The 25,797-nt window shown below is 42.0% G+C and overlaps 1 protein-coding gene across 5 annotated transcripts in view; it reads right to left on the bottom strand.

Moving 5' to 3' along the window:
• otofa (otoferlin a) overlaps positions 1-25,797 on the bottom strand; it is a 446,338-nt gene that overhangs the window by 113,909 nt on the left and 306,632 nt on the right. For all 5 annotated transcript variants that reach the window (XM_060853972.1, XM_060853981.1, XM_060854001.1 and 2 more), the window contains exons 11-20: positions 24,950-25,012; positions 24,379-24,463; positions 23,708-23,867; positions 22,310-22,496; positions 19,137-19,323; positions 18,755-18,978; positions 15,632-15,740; positions 13,525-13,708; positions 8,282-8,402; positions 618-718 (exon numbers count right to left, since the gene is read on the bottom strand). In XM_060853972.1, coding sequence (XP_060709955.1) covers positions 618-718; positions 8,282-8,402; positions 13,525-13,708; positions 15,632-15,740; positions 18,755-18,978; positions 19,137-19,323; positions 22,310-22,496; positions 23,708-23,867; positions 24,379-24,463; positions 24,950-25,012 — 1,421 coding nt within the window. The remainder of the gene's footprint in view (positions 1-617; positions 719-8,281; positions 8,403-13,524; positions 13,709-15,631; positions 15,741-18,754; positions 18,979-19,136; positions 19,324-22,309; positions 22,497-23,707; positions 23,868-24,378; positions 24,464-24,949; positions 25,013-25,797) is intronic.

Below are 25,797 nucleotides of genomic sequence, written 5' to 3'. Positions count from 1 at the left end.
TGAACATAGACAATGCTGAAAAATAAAACAGAAGTTAAATTATAATTGGAACAAAGAGCAATTAAATTATAATTGGAACAGGCATTACAGTATGTTGCTTATTTCAGATGGTGGTTGAAAGATTTTCAAAATTAAACTTCTAAAACCGTCCTTCAATATTTTACCAAGTAGTTTTGTTATTGCTGATAAATCTTAGAAGAATTCAGAATTGGCAGATTGACCAAATTGACAAAGAGGCAAAGCTATCTTTATAGCAATGAACATTATTGCTGTTTATTAAACTAATCTGTAGTGCAGAGAAGTAGCACCAGGGGACATCAAAGTAAGGGGAAGCAGGTCTAGGACTGAATTAAGAAGGAACTTGTTCACCCAGAGGATTGTGAATATGTGGAATTCCCTGCTCAGTGAAGCAGTTGAGGCTTCCCCATTAAAGTTTTTAAGGCAAACATTGATAGATTCTGACCAGTAAAGGAATTGAGAATTATGGTGATCAGTGAAGCAGAGTGTACACAAAGAGCAGCCCTGATCTGATTGAATGGCAAAGCAGGCTTGAGGGACAACATCGTCTGCTCCTGCTACTATTCCTTATGTTCTTATTCATCTCCAGCTGTACCCACGTGCAGCCACTGCTCAATTCCTCCAGGACACCTCGGAGCCGACGCTCTGGGTGGGGTTTCTCGGTCTTCAGGATCTCCTGAACATCATTGAGGCCTTCCTCCTATTGGCAGCAATTGGAGTATATTAATTAGTATAGCAGCAGTAACAGAGAACAAGACAAGCAATACTGTGCTAACTCTATCAGAATCCAACACTTCACTGGTGACTAACTCCAAAATAGGAACAACTACATGGTTGAAAAAATTCTTAAGAATGTTTTAATGTATCAATTACCCTTGAAAAAACACCACACAAAACCGGGATGGCTAGATGGCATTCCTTTACGACACCTACACTGGATATAACTTTAATTATATGGGAATACAATGGGGCAGATGTTTGTCTTTGGGATGGGTCATTGGAGTTGGGAATTTTTTTTTAGCTTGGGTTTAATACCCAGCTACTCCAGGGCTTTATAATAACATCACTGCACAGGCTAATTAGGAAATGTAAAAACTGTTGAGAAACTCAGCAAGTCTAGCAACATCTGTGGAAAGAAACTGTAATCAACATTCTGGGTCCAGTGATCCTTCATCAAAACAGGACCCAAAACATTAACCTCTGCTGGTAGACCTGGTGAGTTTCTCCAGAAAATTCTGTTTTTGTTTCAGGTTTCCTGGACTGCTGTTCTTTGTTTTATTAGAAAGTGATGTCATGTGCTTCCAGATTCTGTGATTGATGCTTTGGAGATCTGCTTTGTTGACAGTTTCTGAATTGGAGCAACAGCTGTTTCTGAAAGGTGATTATAAATGGGAGTTTTTAAAGCAATATCACCTTTACTGTATGGTTCATCAATTCCATATGGAATGTGTACTTTGACAGAGAAGTGGCAGGAGTTAGCACAGGATGGTATGTGGAACCATTGGGGATGAGTAGGGCATTGAATTGACTTGGAGGATTGTGCAGGATTGGAGGTGAGATGTGGGGGGATTATGAGTTTGGGAGCATGGGCATTTAATGTGACCTTTCAAAATGTGTGTGTGTGTCTGTGTCTGTGTGTCTGTCTGTGTCTATGTGTCTGTGTGTACATGTTTGTCTGTGTGTATGTGGCTGGGGGTGGAATTTGGTTTCAACTGTCACTTTTAAATCTCACATTCTGAAAACTTTGGAGGCATGAAAATCTCGGTTATGGGGTGTACGTTTCATCTTCCTGTGACATTCATGGTGTCTCCAAGCAAATGATTGACCTACAGGGCAATGTGCAAGGCTGCAGTAACTGTGGCCTCAGTCTAAAGGCATTACTGTCATCTTTTAACAAAAAGTTTGCAGGAAATTTGGGGAGAACTGTGTGAAGAGCAGGAGGACAGCCATTGGTGAATACCCTTCAGATTGGCTTCTTTTCCCAGTCTGCCCACTGTCGGCCTCACCTGCCAGTCAGCCTAGTGTGGGATTCACTGATTGTAAATGTCAGTTGACACTAATTTGGTCATTCTGCCCACTGCAGATTTTTTTTTGACCTCCTAGTGTTAGCTTCAGGCATGCATTTAATTGATCTCTGTTCAGCTCCCCAACAGATTTACCATTACTCCCTGGACTGGTTACACTGGGATTGCAGGACTGACCACAGCCCATTCTCCAGACTGTAACAAGATGGACGCCAGGCCCTGATGTCCCAAATGACCTAACTGACTGTGTCCAAGGCCCTGGACTGATAGCAGATGCTGCCACTGACTTACTGTTCCAGGACCCCACAACTGAAAGCTGTGTCCCTTGACCTGACTAGGCTTTGAGACACTGGAAAAGCGCAGCAGGTCAGGCAGCATCCAAGGAGCAGGAGAATCAATGTTTCGGGCATACGCCCTTCATTCCTGCTTCTTGGATGCTGCCTGAACTGCTGTGCTTTTCCAGTGCCACACTTTTCGACCCTGATCTCCAGTATCTGCAATCCTCGCTTTCCTCTCAGCTTTGAGATACGGCCATTTGGTTGAAGCATGTGCAATGTGTTTGCCGGGTACACCGCTGGCACATAGACAGGTGAGAGATCAACATGGCATGGTACCATCCCAATATGCCCAACCCCTAGACGGAGCTCTGCTGGCAACCATGACAGCTGACTAGATTAGTGTCAGTGCTAAAAGGCAGATCATCAGTAAGTTCTGACTGAGGGGAAAATGTGTAAAAAGGCAAGGCATGACCATGATCATTCCACTGTGAGCGATGAGGGAGAATGCAAGGAGCTCTGTGAGAAGGATCTAGTGTGCACAGTGACAGCAGCATTCTAATGAAAGGTGCAGTAAACCCACAGTGTAGCACTGAGCTGCAGAACCTGTTTGAAAATGGGAAGGAAGGCCAATATACCATTGATCCTCCAGCTGGGTGTTGCACCTGCTTTAAGGTTTGGAGATACTGGTGTTGGACTGGGGAGTACAAAGTTAAAACTCACACAAAGGCTTATGATCTTACACTCCACAACCACCTGATGAAAGAGCAGGGCTCTGAAAACTAATGCTTCCAAATAAACCTGTTGGACTATAACCTGGTGTTGTGTGATTTTTAACTTTGCTTTCAGGGACTGGTGACCCAGCTCCTTTTATACATCAGCCTTTCCCAGTTTATCACTATTGAAATAATACTCCACCATTGTGGCTGTCTGACTGAAGTGGATAACTAACACTTACCCTTACTCGACTGAGGAAGGGTCACCCAACCTGAAACATTAACTCTGATTTCTCTCCACAGATGCTGCCAGACCTGCTGAGCTTTTCCAGCAGTTTCTGTTTTTGTTTCTGATTTTCAATATCCAAAGTGTTTTTTGTTTTTTTATTTCAATGTATTTACCAGTCATCAACCTGTCGAAATCTCCTTAAAATCTGCTTTACACCCTACTGACTATTCTCAATCCTACCTGATTTGTGTCATCAGCGTACTTGAAAATATTATATTATTCCTTTAAAATTAACTTACTCTTTCCCTATTGTATCTACAGGTAGTTCCTCTATAACGTGATTGTTGCATTCTTGTGCAACCCCACATGATAGAAAAACGGTGTTTTAGAAACAGTGCTTAAAGTGTTGGTGATGTAATCATGTTACAGCCAACATACGGCTTAAAGGTTTGTGTTTTAGAAACAGTGTCCCCAATTCATCAATCACAGTACAGCAGATTCACACCTTATAGCAGAATGGCCATTTTTTTTCTTCTTTTAGCACCTTACATTAAGCATATTCAGTGGAAATTCATTAAATGTTGGTCTTCGTTTAGCCACTAGGCACGATGTATTCCTGACAAAGGGCTTTTGCCCGAAACGTCGATTTTCCTGCTCCTCAGATGCTGCCTGAACTGCTGTGCTTTTCCAGCACCACTCTAATCTAGACTCTGGTTTCCAGCATCTGCAGTCATTGTTTTTACACTAGGCACTATGTGATGTATTCCTGATGAAGGGCTTTTGCCCGAAACATCGGTTTCGCTGCTCGTTGGATGCTACCTGAACTGCTGTGCTCTTCCAGCACCACTGATCCAGAATCTGGTTTCCAGCATCTGCAGTCATTGTTTTTACACCAGGCGCTATGTGAAGGCAGGCAGTCTGTGATGACCAGCCAAGGCTGAAATCCACACCTGGGCACTGGGGACCTCAGGAGAACAAACTGCAGTCTGAACACTATGAGGTATATGTCGGATACATTGGATATAGGGTCTTGCAGTGCAGTGGTAGTACACTTACCTTTGGGCCAGAAGGTCCTGATTCAAGTCCCATCTACTGTACAGGTGTGTCATTACACTTCTGAACAAGCTCATTAAAACTATTTTGTATTTATCCTGTGTATTGGAACAACGAATGTCCAACACTCAAACTCCTTTATGGTACAACAAACCCTCAGAGTAAACTGCCTTCCAAAACTATAATTGCCTTTGTTGTGGCTTCAAAGCAGAAACTGCGTGTTCCAAATTGCTACAGCCAGCCAAAACTCTCAGTGCACACATACTGCAGGAGTGATTTGAATACACCTGAGATATTACACACAGTGTCGTCACTGGCTATATCTACCATTCACTTATTTTTCTCAAATAAAAATGCAAATAAAAGCAAAAAAGTCATTATGCAGAGAGTAATGATGGGGAGGTACCGGAGTTGGACTGGGATGAACAAAGTCAGAAGTCACACAGCAACAGGTTATAGTCCAACTAGACGGAGGGTACCAGGCATGGATTAAAGGAATTCTCCTGAGTGTATCTTCCTTGTAAATCATTTCTCAGTTTTTGAAAATGGTGAGAGTGACTGTTCCCTGGCAGTGCCAGAGCATTGTGGGTGGTTCACATGAGGAGGAAGAAATGTGAATGGCCATTGGTGGTAGGGGATTTGTTAGTGAGGGCAGTAGGCAGAAGTTTTTGTGGCTATTGATGTGACTCCAGGATTGTTTGTTGCCTGGCAGTGCCAAGGACAAGAATGTCATGACATGACAGCAGGGCATTCTGAATGGGGAGGGTGAATGGCCACAGATTGTGGTCCATGTTGGTACCAATGATGAAGGCAGAAAGAGAAATGAAATCCTGCAACCAGACTTCAGGGAGTTAGGCAGCAAAGACTTGACAAGGTAGCAATCTCCACATTACTCCTGAAGATATGCAGTAGTGAGGATGGTAACAGCTGAATATCATATTGGCTGCAGTGTTGGTGCAAGAGGGAGAGCCTTTAGATTCCTGAGACACTAGGACCATTTCTGGGCCAGGAAGGATCTGTTCAAATTGGACATCTGAACAGGTACAACATCATTGCAGGGAGGGTTACTAATGCTGGTGGGGTACTTTTGAACTAGATTGGCAGGGGAAATTGTCAAGGGGAGGGAAGCTGAGCTGGAGTTCAAAGTTGAAACACTGGTAGGTTCTACTGGAAAGCCGAGGAAACATCACCGAGGTTAGAAAGTGAGTTTAGAAGGCTGGATGGAATATGGAGCTTGAGGAATATGGTTATGGAGAATTCAAATGAAACATAGAGGGAAATAGAAGAGGCGGTGTTGCAAAAACAGTCATGAGAAGGGATGCTACTTTGCAAGGATCGTTAAAAGATGCCGTATGGGGAGGTAAATAACTCACAATGGAGCAAGCACACTGTTTATGTGTATTATAGGTCCCCAAACAAACAGAGAGCAAGAGAAAGAGGAACAGAGAGAGAGAGGAAAAAGATGTCATCAAATTTCAGAGAATTGTAAGAATAATAAGGCAGTAATGTTCAAGGATTTTGATGATACAATCTCAACTTGGATTGTTTAGTCTGCAAGGTAGGGAGTGAACAAACTTCCTCAATTGCATCCAGGAGAACACTTTAGCCAGAATGTGCTGGGGCTGATATCCCGAAAGGAGCCTCCGCAGATGAAACATGTATCAGTACGGGAGCATTTTGGAGATAGATACCATGACTCAGTTAGAAGGATAATTCTAGAAAGGATAAGAGGAGGCCAGGAATAAATGTTCTAAACTGTGGAAAGACTAGTTTTTCTAAGACAAGATTTGGCCACGTGAACTGGAAGCAGCTATTTACAGATAAACCTGCGTCAGGGCGGGAGGAGGCACTCCAAGAAGGAGAGTACAAAGTCTATATGTTCCTTTAAAGGCAAAATGTGGCACCAAGTACTGGATAACCCTGAATATTGAGGGATATAAAGGTTAAGAGAAGCTTGTGGAAGATATTGAGGACTCAGTGTGACAGTGTCCCTAAAGGAGCATAAATAGTGCAGGAAGGATCTTAAAAAGGAAATTAGAGAAGCTAAGAGAATGCATGAGAAAATATCTGCACGTAGCATTAAAGGAAAACTGAAAGGAGTTGTAAGTAAGTAAAGAGCAAGAGAATACTTAGGGAAAGACTAGATTCCTTATGCACCATAGAAGAGAGGAGAGTGAGAGAGACTGAGAGAGAGAGAGAAAAAAAGAGAGAGAAAAGAGAGAGAGAAAGAGGGTAAGAGAGGGTAGGAGAGAGAGAGAGAGAGAAAAGAGAGCGAAAGGAGAACGAAAGACAGAGAGAGTAAAAGAGAAAGAGAGAGAAAGAGAGGATGTATGGTTGGTTTAGCAGTGGAGTGGAGAAATCTGCTGGCCTGGAGGACTGCTAACGTCGTCTCCTTATTAAAAAAAGCAGCAAGTGTTAGACAAAGAAGCTATAGACCAGTCAGTCTAACCTCAGTGGTGGGCAAATTATTGGAAAGAATTCTGAGGGACAGAATATACCTGCACTTGGAGAGACAATCAGAGATAGTTAACATAGATTTGTTAAGGTAAAGCTGTGTTTGACAAATTTGATTGAAGTTTTTTGAAGAATGGATGAAATAGCCCAAAGGGTCTGTTCCTATGCTATACACCTCTATGTAATCAGAATTCTTGACAAGGGTAATACATTTGAAGTGATCTCAGTGCACTTTCGCAAGGCGTTTGATTAGATCCCCAAAGGCAGAATACTCATGGAAGGGCCTGTTTCCACACTGTAAGTCTAATCATGGAAGGAAGAGCCCATGGGACTAAGACAAAGTGATATTGTGGATCCAAAACTGACTGAGAGGCAGGAAACAGAGGGCGATATTACAGTAAGGTTTCTCTGGAAGCCTGCAGGATTCTGGAGAGTTTGGAACTGGGGCCCTTGCTGTTTGTGATGTACGTTAGTGATTTGGATGTAAACTTGGGGCTATGTACAAGAAGTTTGTGGATGACACAAAAATAGGCCAGATGGTAAATGATGAGGAGGATAGTTAGAAACTGCAGGAGGATATTGATGGATTGATTAGGTGGGCAAAGCAATGCAAATGGAGTTCAATATGGAAAAGTGCTCATGAGGAGGACTAACAAGGAAAGGGGATACACAATAAATGGTAGGTCCTTGGATAGTACTGAAGATTAGAGGAACATTGCTGTGATTTCCTGTGGATCTCTGAAGGTAGCTGAGCAGATAGATAAAGTAGCTAAGATGGGATAATGGGTACCTGCCTTTAATAGTTGAGGCACAGAATACCAAAGGCAGGAGATTATGTTGGAATTGTATAAAGCTATGGTTAGGTGATGAATGGATTACTGTGACAGTTCCAGTCACCACACTGTAGGAAGGATGTGATTGCACTGGAGAGGGTAGAGAGGAGATTCACCAGGATTACTGCCTGGCCTGAAATTCTGAACTCTGAGGAAAGATTGGAAAGGCTGCAACTACTTTCTTTGAAGCAGTGAAGGTTGCGATGGGACCTTATAGACATGTTCGAGGAGAAAGTGAGGTCTGCAGATGTTGGAGATCAGAGCTGAAAATGTGTTGCTGGAAAAGCACAGCAGGTCAGGCAGCATCCAAGGAACAGGAAATTTGATGTTTCGGGCCAGAGCACTTCATCAGGAATGAGGAAAGGCTTATTATCTAAAACTGAGATGGCCTATTATCAAACGAATCATCCACTCTTTGTACATAAAGTAGTTGGCACCATGCTCCATCTTCATCTTTCGCCAGCAGTATTTTTAAACATTTCACCCTACAAATATTTTGATGAACAGTGGATCAGAATGATATATGGCACAGAAAGATGCCATTTGACTCACTATCTGTGAATTAGGTCATAAACCACAACCAATTACTGGATCACTCATCTGGCAAATACCAGACCGTGCGCGACTGTTTTCAGATCAAGCCCCTGAGGAGAAAACAAAATGATATTGGAATGCTAACCAGCTTGTCTGCAATTTTGTCCATGATGTTTGCATTGTAGAGACGTCTTCGCTGGTCTTGCCACCAGCTTTTGATGTAGGTGCATGGCTTCTTTTCAAAGTATGGCAAGTGAAAGTAGTTTCTGGAAATAAAGAAGTCAAACCAACAGATCTTTACTCTAATGGATACTGCTTTCTGCTGCAGCATTCCCAATTGAAAAATACTTCCTATGACCCAAAACTAATCCCATCACTCACATCTTCAGCAATATTATTCACTGTGCTTAGGGCAGGTTTACTTCCTCAGGCTGAACTATCTTATTTCGTATTAAAAATAATTGACAAGACACATGGACAAACGGCATTGTACCCTCAGTATCTCCAGTATTGTACCCTCTGTTTGTTGCTGTCTGATTGGCACCATAACGGCATGGCTCCATGATAGAACGTACCACTATGATGTGAGAATGATATAATATTCGGATGTTCTGTTCCCGTCATGCTGTCACACTGAAGGTGGCTCATAACACAAGGACAAGACACAGATCATGCAGGAATGAGGAATGCAACAAACTGTTATTACACAGTCTGAGAGCTACATTTGTTCATTTCAATCACAGGCACTTGCATGGCTGGGTTCAAGCTAAATGATTCAGATGTACTATGGTATGTTCCCCTCAATGTGCCAGGCTCCAAGAGGACAAAACTCAATATGATGGAGATGGAAAGCTTTATACCATGAGGTCACATGCCATGATACAGTGATGGCATCATGAGTATGTCTATTTGTTTATGTGATCGATTCAGATTTCCAGAAGGCCTTTGACAAGGTGCTACACAGGAGGCTGTGAAATAAGATAAAAGCCCACGGTGTAAGGGGCAAGGCCCTGGTACGGAGAGAGGATTGGCTGACTGGCAGAAGGCAGAGAGTGGGGATAAAGGGATCATTCTCAGAATGGCAGCTTGGGAGTCGAGTTCCTCAGAGGATCACAATATTTACATCATACAGTAATGATCTGGGTGAAGGAACTGAAACCATTGTTTGTAGGTTTGAAGATGACACAGAGATAGATGGAGGGTCAGGTAGTGTTGAGGAAGTGAGGCGGTTGCAGAAGGACTTGGATGGGCTGGGAGAATGGGCAAAGAAGTGGCAGATGGAATACAACGTGGGAAAGTACAAGGTTATGCACTTTGGTAGGAAGAGCAGAGAAAATTAGTAGTCTACTTTCTAAATGGGGGAAGAAATCTGAGGCTCAAAAGGACTTGGGAGTCCTAGTTCAGGATTCTCTTAAAGTTAACAGGTAGTTCAGTTGGCAATTAGGAAGGTAAATACAGCATTCTGGCAACAGTATTGAAGATTTGTGCTCCAGAACTTGCCGCCCCCCCCTAGCCAAGCTGTTCCAGTGCAGTTACAACACTGGCATCTACCCACCAATGTGAAAAATCATCCAAACTATGTTTTTACATGAAAAAAGCAGGACAAATCCAACCCAGCCAATTACCGTCTCACCATTCTGCTCTTGATCGTCAGTAAAGTGATGGAAGGGGTCATCAACCGTGCTATCAAGCAGCACCTGCTCAGCAATAATCTGCTCATTGATGCCCAGTTTGGGTTCTACCAGAGTCCATCAGCTCCTGACCTCATTACAGCCTTGGTTCAAACATGGACAAAAGAGCTGGATTCCAGAGGGGAGGAGAGAGTGACAGCCCTTGGCATCAAGGCTGCATTTGACTAAGTGTGGCATCTAGGAGCCCGGGCAAAACTGGAATCAGTGGGAATCTGGGGGCAAACTCTCCAGTGGTTGGAGTCATACCTAACACGTAGGAAGATGGTCGTGGTTGTTGGAGGTCAGTCCTCTTGAACTGTCTTACCTGTCCATATTCCTTCCCACCTATCCACTCCACACTCCTCTCTCACGCTTTCACCATTACACCCACCTCCATCAACCTATCGCATGCTCAGCTACCTTCTCCCCAGCCCCCCCCGCACCCATTTATCTCTCCACCCCCTCGGCTCACAGCCTCATTCCTGATGAAGAGCTTTTGCCCAAAACATTGCTTCTCCTGCTCCTCGGATGCTGCCTGACCTGCTGTGCTTTTCTAGCACCACACTCTCAACATCATTAATAAGGGACAATCTAACCACCATCCCTTGGCATTCACCGGTGTTGTCATCATTACATCCCACACTGTCAATATCTTGAGAGTTATCACTGATCAGAAGCTCAACTGGATTCAGCACATAAACACAGCGGCTACAAGAACAGGTCAGAAGCTAGGAATACACACCACCTGACTCCCCAAAGCCTGTCCACCATCTACAAGGCACAAGTCAGGAGTGTGATGGAATACTCCCCACTTGCCTGGATCAGTGCTGCCCCCACAACACTCAAGAAGCTTTACACCATCCAGGACAAAGCAGCTCGCTTGATTGGCACTACATCCACAAGCATCCACTCCCTCCATCACCAACGCTTAATAACAGCAGTGTGTAATATCTACAAGCTGCACTGTAGAAATTCACCAAAGTCTCTTAGATAGCACCTTCCAAACCTATGACTACATCCATCTAGAAGGACAAGCGCAGCAGTTACATGGGAACACCACCACCTTCAAATTCCCCTCCAAGTCATTCACCATCCTGACTTGAAAATATATTGCCTGTCCTTCAGTTTGGCTGGGTCAAAATCCTGGAATTCCCTCACTAATGGTCAACCCACAGCAGGTATACTGCAGCAGTTCAAGAAGGCAGCTCACCACCATCTTCCCAAGGGGGCAACTAGGGACAGACAATAAATGCTGGACCCAGCCAGTGACACCTGCGGCCCACAGAAGTGAATAAAGTTTTTTTAAAAATTAACATTCATTTCAAGAGGGCTAGAATACAAGAGCAGAGATGTACGGCGAAGGCTGTGTAAGGCTCTGGTCAGACCACATTTGGGATATTGTAAGCAATTTTGGGTCTCATGACTAAGGAAAGACATGCTGGCAGTGGAGGCGGTCCAGAGGAAGTTTACAAGAATGATCCTTGGGATGAAGGACTTGTCATATGATGAGCAGGAAAGGATTCTGGGTCTGAACTCATTGGAGTTTAGACAGATGAGGAGAATCTGATTGAAGTTTATTGGATACTGAGAGGCCTGGATAGAGTGGACATGGAGAAGATGTATCCAGTAGTAGGACAGACTAGGATAAGAACACACAGCCTCAGAAGAGATGACCCTATGGAACTGAGATGGGGAAGAATTTCTTCAGCAAGAGGGTCGTTGATCTGTGGAACTCGTTGCTGCAGAGGGCTGTGCAGGCCAAGTCAGTGAATGTCTGTAAAGCAGAGATAGATAGCGTCTTGATTAGTAAGGGGATCAAAGGTTACAGAAGGGAGGGAGGAGGACAGGGCTGAGAATCATATCAGTCAAATGCCTAATTCTGATCCTATACCATTATGGTCTTATATCCCTACAAAGCATATCACCGCTCTGACATGAGAAATAACACAACAGGGCACAGGACTAGATATTCTTTCATGGACTGGGATACTTGAAATTTAATTTTGATGTGAATCACCAGTGTTGGTCTTGGTGAACTCTGAAATTGCTTATTTTGCTGAACTTTGTTGATTATTTAAATAAATAAGCAGTGAAGAGGGACCAGAGAAGCTACAGAGGGATAAAAACAGGCTGCATTGTTGCAGGTGAATGAATGGGCAGGAATGTGGAATACAGCGCAGCACACTGTAAGGTTATCCACTTCAGTCAGAATAAAATAAAATAGCCAAATATTTACTGAATGTTGGGAGACAGGTAAATGTTAATAAGAGGAGGAAGAAGGATTTGAGGAAGGGGATTAGACAACCATAGTCAACCAGGAAAGCTAACTGATTGCATCAAATTGAAAGAAAGGACGTGGCAAAGATAAGAGTAAGTTTGAGGTTTGGGGAAGTTTTAAAAACCATGAAAAGCAAATAAAAAATAAAGGGGGAGAAAATAAAATTTATTTATATTTATAGGTAAAACAGAAGCCACCATGAGCACAGGCAATTTAGAGAGTGAGGCTGGGGAAATAATAATGGGGGACCAGGCAATGGCAGAGGAGCTGATAAATACTCTGCATCAGCCTTCACAGAAGATGCCACGCTGTGGAGGTGCTGGTGTTGGACTGGGGTGGACAGCATCAGAAGTCACATGACACCAGGTTATAGTCCAACAGGTTTATTTGAAATCACAGGCTTTCATGACTTCACCTGATGAAGGAGCAGTGCTCGGAAAACGTGTACTTCCAAATAAACCAGTTAGACTATAACCTGGTGTTGTGTGACTTCTGATTTTGTTCACAGAAGATGATATCAGTAGCGTTTCAAATGATCAAGGGGCAAACAGAGGAAAATAAATATCACTGGAGAAAAATTGCTAGAGAAACAAACGGGGCTAAAGACTGATGATTGCCCTGGATCTGATGGGATATACCCTGGCTATTAAAGGAAGGAGCTGCAGACACAGTGGATGCACTGGTTGTAATCTTCCAGGAATTTGAAGATTTTGGAAGAGATTCTGAAAAAGTCTCAGTGTATTGGAAAGCTTCCAATGTAACACCTTTATTCAATCCAATTAAATTATATTGCTCTTACACTGATACAGCCATAAGGTTTCTTACGTCAAATCATGAGAAATGTCAGATAGAAAAACATTTCTATGTGTGGATCAATAATTTAATAGATTAGTGACATTTTAAAAAAAGTAACCTATTTTTGTTATTGGCCTATTCAGAGATGTTATTACACACCTCTGGAGCAGGTGAGGTTTGAACTCATGCCTCCTGGGATGTTGCAAGTGAGCCACAAGAGGGCCCCTAGATCAATGACATTCTCAGTTTTGCATAAATAGTTTCAGCTACAAAAAACTGAGCAGTGTGCGAACTTTTGAGATCGATCTGTGGACTGTATTTTGGTAAAATCCTGGAAAACGGTTTGAAAGGCTAGTCGTTCTGTGCTGGCCATATTTCTCAGCCAGTACAATTGAGCAATATGAAGTCAAATTCTCATCTTGACTTCCTTCTAACATTAAGATTTAATTGCTATTCAGAAGCCAGTGAGTACAAATCCTGCTCAGTTGTGCTTGTTCAGAGCTTTATTGCACCAGCAGAGGGTGGTGGAGAGAGAGAAAGCCACATCTGAGTAACACTCTGGGCATTTGGTCTGTGAGATTCTCTATGTGAATGAGTGCTGGAGCAAATAGTTGAATACTGACTCATTACATAAAGAGCACAGACCTGTCAGTTATAACCGGTTTCATTGGTGGAGTGCAGGAGATGGGTTCCAGGTCGCCATCATCATCGACTTCATCTTCACTTGAGTTCTGGAGAAGTTCGGACTCCTCCTCGTCAGTGTCCCCTCCCCCTTTTCTCTTGCGAACAGCTGGCTTGCTTATTCCATCAATTTGGTTTCCGTAGTTACCTGGAGAGAAGCAGAGTGATCATATTTCTTTGCCTCAGATGAAAGGGAAACTTAAGATGATAACGATAACTCATAGCGATTAGCTGTAACGAAAGCTCCCCGGTTCATTGATGCATTGTGAAATTAGGAATTATACTGAGTCAGGTTTACCAGAATGTTGCTAGATATGGAAGGTTTGAGTTATAAAGAAAGGCAGATAGGCTGGGACTTCTTTCACTAGAGTGTAGAAAGATGAGAGGTGACCTGATAGAAATTTACAAAATAATGTGAGTATGGATAGAGTTCATGGTAGTTGTCTTTTCCCTAAGACGGGGACTTTAAGACCGGGGGCACATTTTAAGGTGAAAGGAGAACGATTTACAAAAGACATAAGAGGCAACGTTTTTTACACAGAGGGTGGTCCATATGTGGAATGAACTTTCGAGGAAGTGGTGCATGTAGAAACATTAAAACAGGGTTTAAAAGACATTTAGATGGATAAATGAATTGAAAATGTTTGGAGGGAGGAGCAGGCAGGTGGGAGTAGTTTAGCTTGGGATTATGATGGGCATGCACTGCTTGGATCAATGAGTCTGTTTCCTTGCTGTATGACCCTGTGGCTTTGTGACTCTGAGTCACATAAGGAGAGATTCAGATGACCAAATGCTTAGCTAAAGAGGACTGTTTTAAGAAAGATCTTAAAGGAGGACGGTATTATATAGACCTCCACGATGTAAGGAGCAAATTCCAGAGCTTTAGTCCTAGCACATGAACACACAACCATTGATGCAGGAGTTATAATTGGAAATGCACAAGACACTGGAATTTGAGTGGGACAGGTATTTCAAGGGGTTGTGGGGGGTGGAGGAGTCTGTGGAGATCGGGAGGTGCAAGACAGTGGAGGGATTTGAAACCATGAAGGAGAATTTAAAAATCAATGCATTCCTTGAACAGGAGTCACCATAGGTTAGTGAGCATAGGGTGAACAGGACTGAGTACAACTCAGACATTGACAGCAAGGTTTGGTTTGAAGTCCCCATTCCCCACAAAATCCAAAAGCTTTAGACTCTGTTGCCCAGCAAGAACTTATTTATCTCTGCCTTAAAAATATTTAATGTCCCCACCCCCACAGACTTCTGAGGCAAAGTTCAAAAGTTGTTGGGATGGGTTGAGGGGAGTGAACATTTCCAATGATAAGGGGAGAGATTCAGCATCGTCAGGAGGAGACCCTGATGGGGCGAACATACGGTCAGGTGCAGTGTGGTTAGGGGTGGGAGGATGGAGGAAGATGCTGATTAATGTGGGATGGGGTTGTGTTTGTTTTTCTATTTTTCTGTTTAATTATTGCTCTGAGATTAGAAATGCTAGGAAGGTGGGCTAAATGCAGCAAGCCCAAGTTCTCCACACGGAGGTTAATGTTAGAAACAGGCCCTGGCAGCAGATTCTACCCACTGAAGTTCAGATATCTAGGGAAACATGGTGTATGTGGCAGGTTGGCACTTCCTCAGGGTCCTGAGACATGGTAGTGTAGAATGTTGCTTCAGGTATCACCAGCAAATTGAGCCATAGTTTCCATCTGCTTAGAAATTTGGTTTCCAAAAAAACTGAATTATTTCTGGTTTTCTTTGCAAACCAGAGTGTGGCCCTAATGAATCATAATGATGTTTCTGTGGCCCTTGGGTATGCCGCAAATATTTTCCAATGCAGGAATAATGACCTGAATGGCCTTCCTCTGCACCAGAACAACTCTGTAAAAGTGACGTTCACGTTAAAGTGTCAGAATAAATTTTTGACTTCGGAACGTATTATGCATGCTGCGAGTGTGAAATTGCTCATTGTACAGTGGATTTTTCATCCACGAATTTTAACCAACTGAAATCAGAGATCCACAATCCCACAAAAACTATTTTCCACTCTGCAGTGGATTACTTACACCACACTCACCGATCGTAACTTCAAAATTGACTGGTTTATCTCCAATTCTCCTGTCAAGCATTGTTGATTCCAGGAAGGCGCCAAAGAGAAAGAACTCTTCCAACTTCCCTGTAGCAAGCTGAGATTAAAAATTAAAACATGATAACACTATTTAGGAGTTATATTGCCTTCCAAGTATTTGATTTGGGTTTTTCAGGTAAATGCAAAACTGACTAATCTGACAAAACAGATCCTTCCTGAAGGAGGGAAGTGTCCTGAGGAAGGGTCACTGAACCCGAATCATTAACTCTGAATTCTCTCCACAGATGCTGCAAGACCTGCTGAGCTTTTCCGGCAATTTCTGTTTTTGTCAAGCAGTTTCTGAAATCTGAGCAAATGTGCCGAATAGTGGGACACAGACACCCCTCAAGGTGAGATGTCTGAACCTCAGAGAGTCTGTCAGGGGACCCCGGGTCGGTGTGGTTAGCAAGGCTCTAACTGGTGTCAACAAGTTTCTCAACCACCCTCCTCTCACTTATCTCTCCACCCTTCAGGCTCTCTGCCTGTATTTCTGATGAAGGGCTTTTGCCTGAAATGCCGATTTTGCTGCTCCTCAGATGCTGCCTGAACTGCTGTGCTCTTCCAGCCCCACTAATCCAGAACGAAGTTTCTCAAATTGTCTGTATTTGACCATTTATCTAGCACATCATTTCATAAAGTGTTCACAATAAGATTAGCAGCTTTTCCTGGGGTATTTACATTGGGTTTTCATAATGAACAATTTGAATATAACTCCTTTTTAGTCTCTAACCTTTTAGTAACAAATAGCTGCTATGTATCTTCAGCCCTCAGATGTAAGGACGCAAATTGCAAACACAATAGTCTATTATGGAGGGAACTTGTCATTCATCTGGGAATGATAACTGTGAACCACTTTGAGAAAAACACTGATGCCAAATTTAGAGCACTGTTAGTTGCACTGAAAAGATGTTTTCACAACTAGATTAATACTTATCCACTTATGTTAAGCTGCAGAATAAGCACAATGGTAGGAAATCTTTTTGATGATGCTATTATTTTTAAAAATGTATTCTTTGAGGGATATGAGCATCACCAATGAGCTTAGCATTTTCTCTCTATCCCTAAGTGCCATTGAAGTGAATGGCTTGTTAGGGCCATGACAGAGGGCAGTAAGAGTTAACTGTACAGCTGTGACTTTGGAGTTAGATGCAGGCCAGACAGTATAAGGTCGACAGATTCCTTTCTCTGAGGGAAGGGAAGAATGTTAGTGAACAGTGCGTATTCCCCACAATAACAATGGTTTCACTGTCACTGGTACTGAACCTAGTTTTATAGCCCAGCTTTATTAACTGAACACAAATGCCCTCAGCTGCTGGGGTGGGATTTAACCCATATCTCCCACAGCATTTGCCAGAATTGCTCACTTAGGGACAATTAATGTAAATATGAAGAACAAGAACTGCAGTACTTGTATTTACGCATGGCTTTCAATACAACAAAATATATTTCTTAAAAACGCATTTTACTGAAAGTCTACCAATCAGAGTCCACTTGCCAAACAATCAGCATTGTCCTCCCCTACATGTTGGTTTCACTATTAAATTGCCATTCTTGTAAAAATGGGTAAAAACAAGGACTGCAGATTCTGGAAACCAGACTCTAGATTAGAGTGGTGCTCTATTCCTGATGAAGGGCTTTTGCCCAAAATGTCGATTTTCCTGCTCCTCGGATTCTGCCTGAATTACTGTGCTTTTCCAGCACCACTCTAATCTAGAATCTTGTGAAATGTCCTGATGAATGCAAGATGAGAAGCTATAACAATACTCAAATATTGTACAACCAAACACCTATAATAAAAGCAAAAGAGAAAAGCTGACAAAGGGTCAGTTAGACTCGAAACGTCAGCTCTTTTCTCTCCTTACAGATGCTGCCAGACTTGCTGAGATTTTCCAGCATTTTCTTTTTTGGTTTCAGATTCCAGCATCCGCAGTAATTTGTTTTTAACTATAATAAAAGGCCCAGGGTGCTTCACAGGAGAGTTATAAAGCAAAACTAGACACCGAGCCAATTAAGGTGATATTAGGTATATGTCCATAATCTAAATTAAAGGGTTTTTGAGTCTATATGGATTTGAAAGAACATATTCAAAAATAGAATTGGGGAGGTTTAGGAATGGAATTTCAGGGCTTAATGTTTGGAAAGCCAGGGATATAGTCTCTAGTTTGGGACAAGTAAAAATCAGAGATGCTGAAGGAGATTAAAGAGATAGGGAAGGCAAAACTCCTTGGAGAGAGTTTGAAAATATGACTGAAAGTTATAAAATCAACCATTGTTTAACTGGGAAATTACTTCAGTCAACGAGCAGAGGAATGGTCAGTGAACGGGACTTGGTATGAACAAGGACAGACTATGGAATATGGAACAAATCCTTCTCCACTGTCTCAATGAAGGCATTCGTCTTATTTTCAAATGGAGTGACATCTTTACCAATTAGAAAAGGGAGAATCTTTCTATATATATGACAAAACATCACAGGACGTGGTGAATGCTGACTAGGTTTGTTTGCAACTTGAGAAAGTGGTGATGATTGCCTTCTTGAACTATTGTCATTCTTGGGATGTATATACACTCACAATGCTGTTAGGAAGGGATGTATAATCGTTTAATAGATAGTATTTTCCAGGGTTCAATTATCGCAGTAAGTGACAATGTAATATTTACAAGGTAACTATCAATGGTTAGCACTGCTGCCTCACAGCTTCAGAGACCCAGGTTCAATTCCAGCCTCATACAGACTCCACACAAACTCCACACAGACTTACCCCCTGAATCTGGATGGGTTTCCCCCCACAGTCCAAAAATGTGCAGGTTAGGTGGACTGGCCGTGGGAAATTGCCCATAGTGTCCAGGGATGTGTAAGTTAGGTGGATTAGCCATGGGGAATGCAGGGTTACTGGGATAGAGTGGGGGTAGGTGAGTCTGAGTGGGATGTTGCTTGGAGAGTCAGTATGGACTTGGGTGGAATGGCCTGTCTCCACACTCGGGATTTTGTGACTGATTTCTTCAGCATGAGCTGGGAAAATAGGATGACTTTAAAATCCCCACTCAGCTCCCAGAGATGGTACTACTTACATCTGATATCTGTTGTATTGACTCCATTTGAACATCAGTGGAGCTCATTACCTCCGGGGAGGCTGTGTCTAAGATTTCCATACCGATGCAAATGAGTAAGCGAGCTCTAAAGGAAACACCTTCACCGAGACCCTCGTTTAAATCCTGATGTTCATCCATTAGGGTGTAGTTACGAGTGGACCCATACATATTCACCCAGGAAGGACCAAAGGTGGGCAGGAACCCTGTAAAGGGGACACCGCATGTTAATGGTACGTCCAACACCGTAGAAGAGATTGACAAATTCTAATGGAGGAGGTTGTAAAGAATTTCGGAAACATGCCTTTTGGATTCTGTTGCAGGACAATCAAAAGAAATGGTCAGATGTAAAGCACTGGATTACCTTTGTCTCCATCATTTGAAATCTTTCTCAGGTCAACAAAATGCGTTCCTATAGCAACTTCATTCACTTTGTCGCAATCTCGGATCTGGATTTTAATTCGTGTGCAGAGGGGTGGAAACATTTCAGTAAATATGATTTGCTCATTCCATACTGGTTCATATGTGCTTTTTTGGACACTCGTTTTTCCCTGGCAAAAGAATAAACAACTGGTTATTAGTGGGTTTGAGTTACTAGGGTAAAACAGCGCAGAACTAATTGCTGTTTGAGTAATTAACTGTGATTTGAATAACAATCAGTGAGAACAACCATTTACAAAACTAAGTCAAAATAAACCACATTTTGAAACTGAAAATCAGTGACTAACACTCCACTAACAATTGGCAGGTCTGTAATGTCATCACAATTTAAGGAAAATGTAATGGCGCATTCATTGTTGAGACAGTTCGTTTGCAGTTCTGATTTTGCTTTCAAAATTTCATCATTTGCATCTATCAAGTGTGGTAGGTGAATGACTCATCGGAACTCTATCGAAGGCTTTGTCTAGTCCAGAAAATAAAAGAACACTATGTTGTCTTCAGCCTACACAACAAATCCTGACTGTGAAAAGAGAGCAGAATTCTGATTAAAACTATTCTCAATACTGCAAGTTTCAGAATATCCAAAATATAATGCAAAAAATTGACACAGTTTGACACTTGAAGATTATCCAATATAATAAGCCAATGACATCTGAAAATAATGCCATGGATTTTGTAATTTGAATTAAGCAGCAGAAACCTCTCTGCAAAGTCCATAAAACCATAAGAAATAGAAACATGAGCAGACCATTTGGCCCCTTGAGCCTAGTCTAATATTGACTAGGATCATGGCTGATCCAACATTCCTCATGTCCACTTTCCCCTTAACCCTTCATCCTCTGGCTGATCAAGAATCTATCGTCCTCAGCCTTAGATATATACAAGGAATCTTCCCACAGCTCTCTGTGGCAAGGAATTCCAGAGACTCAAAACTCTGGGAAAAACGATCCTCCTTATCTCAGATTTAAACTGGTGCCCCTTTACTCTGAGACTGTGCCCTCTGGTCCAAGCCTTGCCATGAGGAGAAACATCCTCCCAGCATTGACCCTGTCAAGCCCCATTAAGAATCTGATATGTTTCAATGAGATCATCTCTCATTCTTCAAAACTCCGGTGAGAAGATTCCCAACCTTTGTCCATAAGACAATCCCTCCATATCAGGGATCATCCTGGTTAACTGTCTCTGAACTGCCTCCAATGAAATGATATTGTTCCTTAAATAAGGAAACTAAGACTGTTCACAGTACTCCAGAGGTAATCTCACCAAAACCTTGTCCAGTTGCAGTAAGACTTCCCCTACTCTTAAAGCCCAACCTCCTTGAAATAAAGGCCAACATTCCATTAGCCCTCCTGATAGTCCATGAACACAGTTTTTGATTAGTTTGGATGTGATCTGATATTTTGTAGCTTCAACATAGAAAGGAATTGGAGAGTTGCTTTAACTCCTGAGTTGTAGGTTTTATGTAAAAAGAAAATCTAAAATAGTTCTGCTTAGATTTACAAGTTGTATATCTAACTAATAAAAGGAAGGAGAACTTTGAGAGGGTAAATGTCCTCATGATGGATCAGAAGATTGTGATCCCACCATTCCATTTCAAATTTTGTTTGTCATCTTCCAAATCTGATCACAGATTTTAAAATTCAACCACTCGCTCTGAGGTTGTGTTTTCAAATCAGCAAACTATTAGTAGGTAAATATATAACTAAATACAATAAGGTGAAGGTTCTGCAGATGTTCCCCATAACCTTGGGAGAAACTGCCACAGAAAAGATAGGAACTGTTTTCCATGCTATTTCTCAGAGAATGGCACTGATCTTTTCACTGTGGTTATGGGAAAGGAATGAGAAACTTCTGGAACATGCATTCAGACAATGTTCCCATAGATTCAAGATGGTGATGCCAACCTGGTAAGTTATGTTCAGGCTTGTTGGAGCCCATTCACTCCAGGCTGCACCATTTCTCCATGTGCTTTTCATCTCCTTTTCTTCTTTTTTCTAATCTTCAAGGCTAGAGTGGTGTCAGCGGGGTGGTGGTTGCAATATCAAGGGTGTGGATTGGTGCTCCTGGTGGCAGTTGTGATGCCTGGACTCTTTGAAGTGGCATTGCCCAGGGGGAAGACCCTGGTGACGCTCGGCCCAGATCCTGGACTCTTCGTGGTGGCATTGCCCAGGGCGAAGACTCCTGGTGGAGCTAGGCTCATATTCTGTACTCTTGGGGGTGGTGATGCCCTGGATGGAGACTCCTGGTGTGATAGGCCTGGATCTTGGACTCTTGGTGGTGGCATTGCCCAGGGTGGAGACTCCTTGTGGTGGTAGGCCTGGATTTTGGACTCTCGGTAGTGGCATTGCCCAGGGCAGAGACCCCTGGTGATGCTAGGCAGGGATCCTGGACTCTTGGTTGTGGCATTGCCCAGGGTGGAGACTCCTGGTGGTCAGGGCCCTGAATCTGGGCTCTTGGGAGTGGTGATGCCCTGGATGGAGACTCCTGGTGGTGGTAGGCCCTGATGGGACACCACTCTCGGTAGTGTCAGGCAGCAAAGGTCTCCTAGGGCAACAGTGTTGTCGTTTCTGTTGCCAGTGGGACTCCTTGAGGCATGGAATACCTTGCAGAGACTTTGCAGAAGCCCTGAGGTCTTGCTTGACACTCCGTTTGAACAGAAGATGTATTCTTATTTAAGTAATTCCTTTTTATTCTCTTTGCAGCTCAAAATGGCAGCAGGTTGTGGTGACAAAACACTTTTCAATGTATCTTCAAGATACATTTAACAATAAAACTGTGCATCAATTATTCCTTTATCAATTACTTTAATTTAGCTGTTAACTTACTTATAATTATGGTAATTAACAATTTAAATAAATTGTTATGTATCATCATCATTCCCTTTTAAAATGCACGTGTTATGAAGTTTACATAACATAAAGGTACAGTTTTTGTCTTAATTCCAATAGATTCAAAAAGGAATTCTTTGATTAATGACGGGCAACATTGTAAAATAGATGAGACAAAGAATTAAAGGTGCAATTATATTTCTATCATATTTGTATTTTCATACATACAGTTTGTAAAAGAGTGGGTCTTAAATATTTATCACTATACCTTTTGTCCTGCAAATGATACTTGAACATAGGGATCAACTAAATCTTTGTTTTCTCCAATGAATGCTTTCTTCATGTTAGCCATTATGCTGGTGTTCATCTTTGGAAGCCCCTCTGCTCTGTAGACCTTGACATAATACCTTGCCCACTGCCGCTCTGAGGGTACCCCTTCAGGAAGCAATAGGTTCCTGTTGATAAACAGTCAGATGATAATCATTTGGAAACTGTTGAGAGAAATATATTCACAAAAAGAATGTTTGGGAAGGTGAAGAGCCATGTGTCATTTTGTGGCAGAAACATCACCGATGAGGGGTGTGATAGCACAATTCACTCTTATTGCATCATCTGTTTGATGACAATTTAGGACAGGGTGTAACAAATACTACTTCTCATAGAGAACCGAGCATTTATTAAAATATTTGTATTTGTAAGACAATTTCAAATTTATTCACAAAAATTGTGTGCAATGAGTTTACTGAATAGACTCAGAACAGGAAAGATCGCAATAGTTAGAGACCTGGCTTTGTTTTATACAGAAATGGGAATTTCCTGGTTCTTCCAGACAATACATTTACAAGCACTGTGGACATGTAAAATAGAACGGGGTCTAGGCCACTGCCTGATGTCCCACCCAATTAGTGGCCTGTGAAAACTGGTTCCTGCACCCACCACGTTACCACAGAGAAAAGAAGGAGATTCATCCTTTAGGTGCTGTCCTGTGCCCAGTGAGGACAAGATGTTACTCCCAGTTTGGATATGGCCACTCTGCATCCAAAACCAAAAACTTTAAACCTGTGGATCCAACCCCTCCTAGACCAAGAACCCTGGATTTCCCACCAAGTCTGGTTGCTTTCTATCTTCTCCTTGAGACAGCTCAGCAGAGGCTTGGAGCACTTAGCTGCCAGCCAATCGGATTGATCAGCAATCCTTGTGGGAGGGACTTCCTTTCTCTGAGAGCTTGTCAAGATCATCTGTGTTGCATTGTTGCTGCAAAGCAACTGTTTTTAAAGGCAGCCAGTCTGTGACTGAGTGCCCATCAGGGAATGGGGAAGCAACTTGCCTGGTCCCTTGGAAAATTTCAACCCCAAAATTATCCCTGTCACAGAATACTTCCAGTCAGCTTACTTCATAATTACATTGCTGATGATATCATCCAATTAGAAGCCTCCCTCTAGTTTTCTGCACACAATTATTGTGTCACTAAACAAAAATCATGTGGCTATAGCATAACAGCATTTTTTTTCTTGATTGGAGCAAGTATAATGAAGTATTTATCAGAGCACAGTATATTGGAGGATGTTCTAGTCAAAATATATACTGCACATCATGAGAAAGGCTTTTCATTTTCACTGTTGTTGAATATAATAATGGAGATTCTTCAGTAAATGCAACTCCTCACCCTTCTATATCATCTTCATCCGTCTCATTAGACTTGTGTGGTGTCTTGATATTATCCCCCTTCCCAACGACAGCTATGTCACACTTTATGTAGCCTTTCACCCCAGTAGTGATGTCCCCAGGGTCAGAGAGTATGGCCCATTTGTGGTAGAATTGATGCTCTGTTAAGATAAGTGAAAAATACAGGAAGATTACAAAATTGGAGATTCTGAATTTGATTAAATGTTTGTCACTATCAATTAAAATATACTTTATTTAACAAGTATATAATGAAATAAAATGCTGAGACAGTCAGTGACTGGCAAACCCATTAGTTTGTCAGACAGCAAATGCCTTGTACAAATTAATCCAATTATTATCAGGTACTCGATAAACTGAGTGGAATGCATGCTTGTCAATTACATTTACACTTAATGATATTCTGTCAAAGATAAGATAAAAGGTGATGGATAAAACAATTTCTTTTCCAATGTTTGATTGACGGAATGATTCATTTTTGGTGTGGGAAGTGATTTTACAAATGAAACAAAAAAGTAGACATAGACCAGGGAAAAGAGGATGGGGGATTGTGGCACTGGTGTTGGGACTTGCTTGCAGGATAAATTCTCAGAGAGAGTTTAGGTTAATGGCTGGCTTCTGGACCATAGATTCCACATAATTGTACGTAATTACCTGGCTGTGAATAGATAGTTCCTATATCAAGTTTGAAGGTGCCCACCAATGTCCCACTTCGCAGGAGGTTTTTGGAATGGATTACCTGCAAGAGATTAAAGATAAATCATTTTGATGAACCTTTCTAACAAGCACTAAAGTGAACAACAAGCAAAGTCAACATTTTTTTCAATAATAGTGGAAAAGGAAATCAGCATATTAAGCTTATGTCTTGGAGTCCTAAAATCTGATTGTATTTTTATTGCACAGAGAGTATGGTTCATGATACTTTCCCTCTGTTCCCCTTTGTATTTCTTTTTTGCTGTCAACCAGGGCTCAGTTGGTAGCACACATGCTTGTGAATGTCAAGGGTCTGGATTCAGGCACAAGGGAATGCTACACAGTTGACGGTGCCATCTTTCAGAAAGGATGTCTCCACATTTACATAATAACGAAGCTTTCGGATTCTGTTTCATTAGGTTTATTCTTAAATAATATTTACTTTTCATTCTTTCATCTTATCGTTTAATTGCTATCAGTTTTTTTTCCAAAATAAGTAAGATGGTTACGTTAAATATGTAAATATTCTCACCGAGAGCTTGACTATTTTATCGAACATGACATCCGGAGATACATGAAAATCAAAGACGAAGTACTGGAGAAAAAAGATGGAAAACAAAGACTTTAGTAACTATCTAAACAGCACTCACCGAACATTTGGAAGTTAATACCTACTACGTATTATTTACATAAAAGTGCATCAAGAGACATTAAATACGGATGATGACTATCTCATTAAGGTTTGGGGTGGCAATGTGAGTTGTTGCAAATTAACAATAAATGTGAAACAAGAACATGTTTCCATTGTTTACACATTTAAAATTCTATTTCAGATTAAGTTAATCTCATGAAACATATTTTTCCATTAAAATTGGAATTATTTCTGTGACTTCTATGGTAAAAAGTTGACCTTGACAGACTGTTACAGATTGGCACATTGCAGGACCCATGACCACGGGCTGAGGGACCCACTAAAGCTTGGGGCAGCTGCTGCCAAGGCACAGTGGGGAAAGACCACCATCTAAGCTCTTTCTGTCAAAGTAAGATGAGGGGCTGTTAAGATCCAAGATCCCCTCACTGTTTTAAGGGAATGTAAATAGTTTCCTTGCAAGAGTAGGAAACATCTGTCTGGAAACTCTTGAGAAATGTCAAATTCCAGTATTTGTTTTTATCTCTGCAAAATCTCTACAGAGACTTTTTTAAAAATTCACTCACGGGATGTGGGCATGGCTGGTTGGGCCAGCATTTATTGCCCGTCCCAAGTTTAGGGTACATTCCCTTCAGTGTGGAAACAGGCCCAACTAGTCCACACCGACCCTCTGAAGAGTAACCCACCCAGACCCATTTCCCTCTGACTAATGCACCTAACACGATGGGCAA

This window comes from Hemiscyllium ocellatum, chromosome 3, assembly GCF_020745735.1.
Source record: "Hemiscyllium ocellatum isolate sHemOce1 chromosome 3, sHemOce1.pat.X.cur, whole genome shotgun sequence".
Lineage (NCBI taxonomy): Eukaryota > Metazoa > Chordata > Chondrichthyes > Orectolobiformes > Hemiscylliidae > Hemiscyllium > Hemiscyllium ocellatum.
Note: the sequence above shows the minus strand (reverse complement) of the source record. Positions and strands in the feature narration are given on the sequence as shown.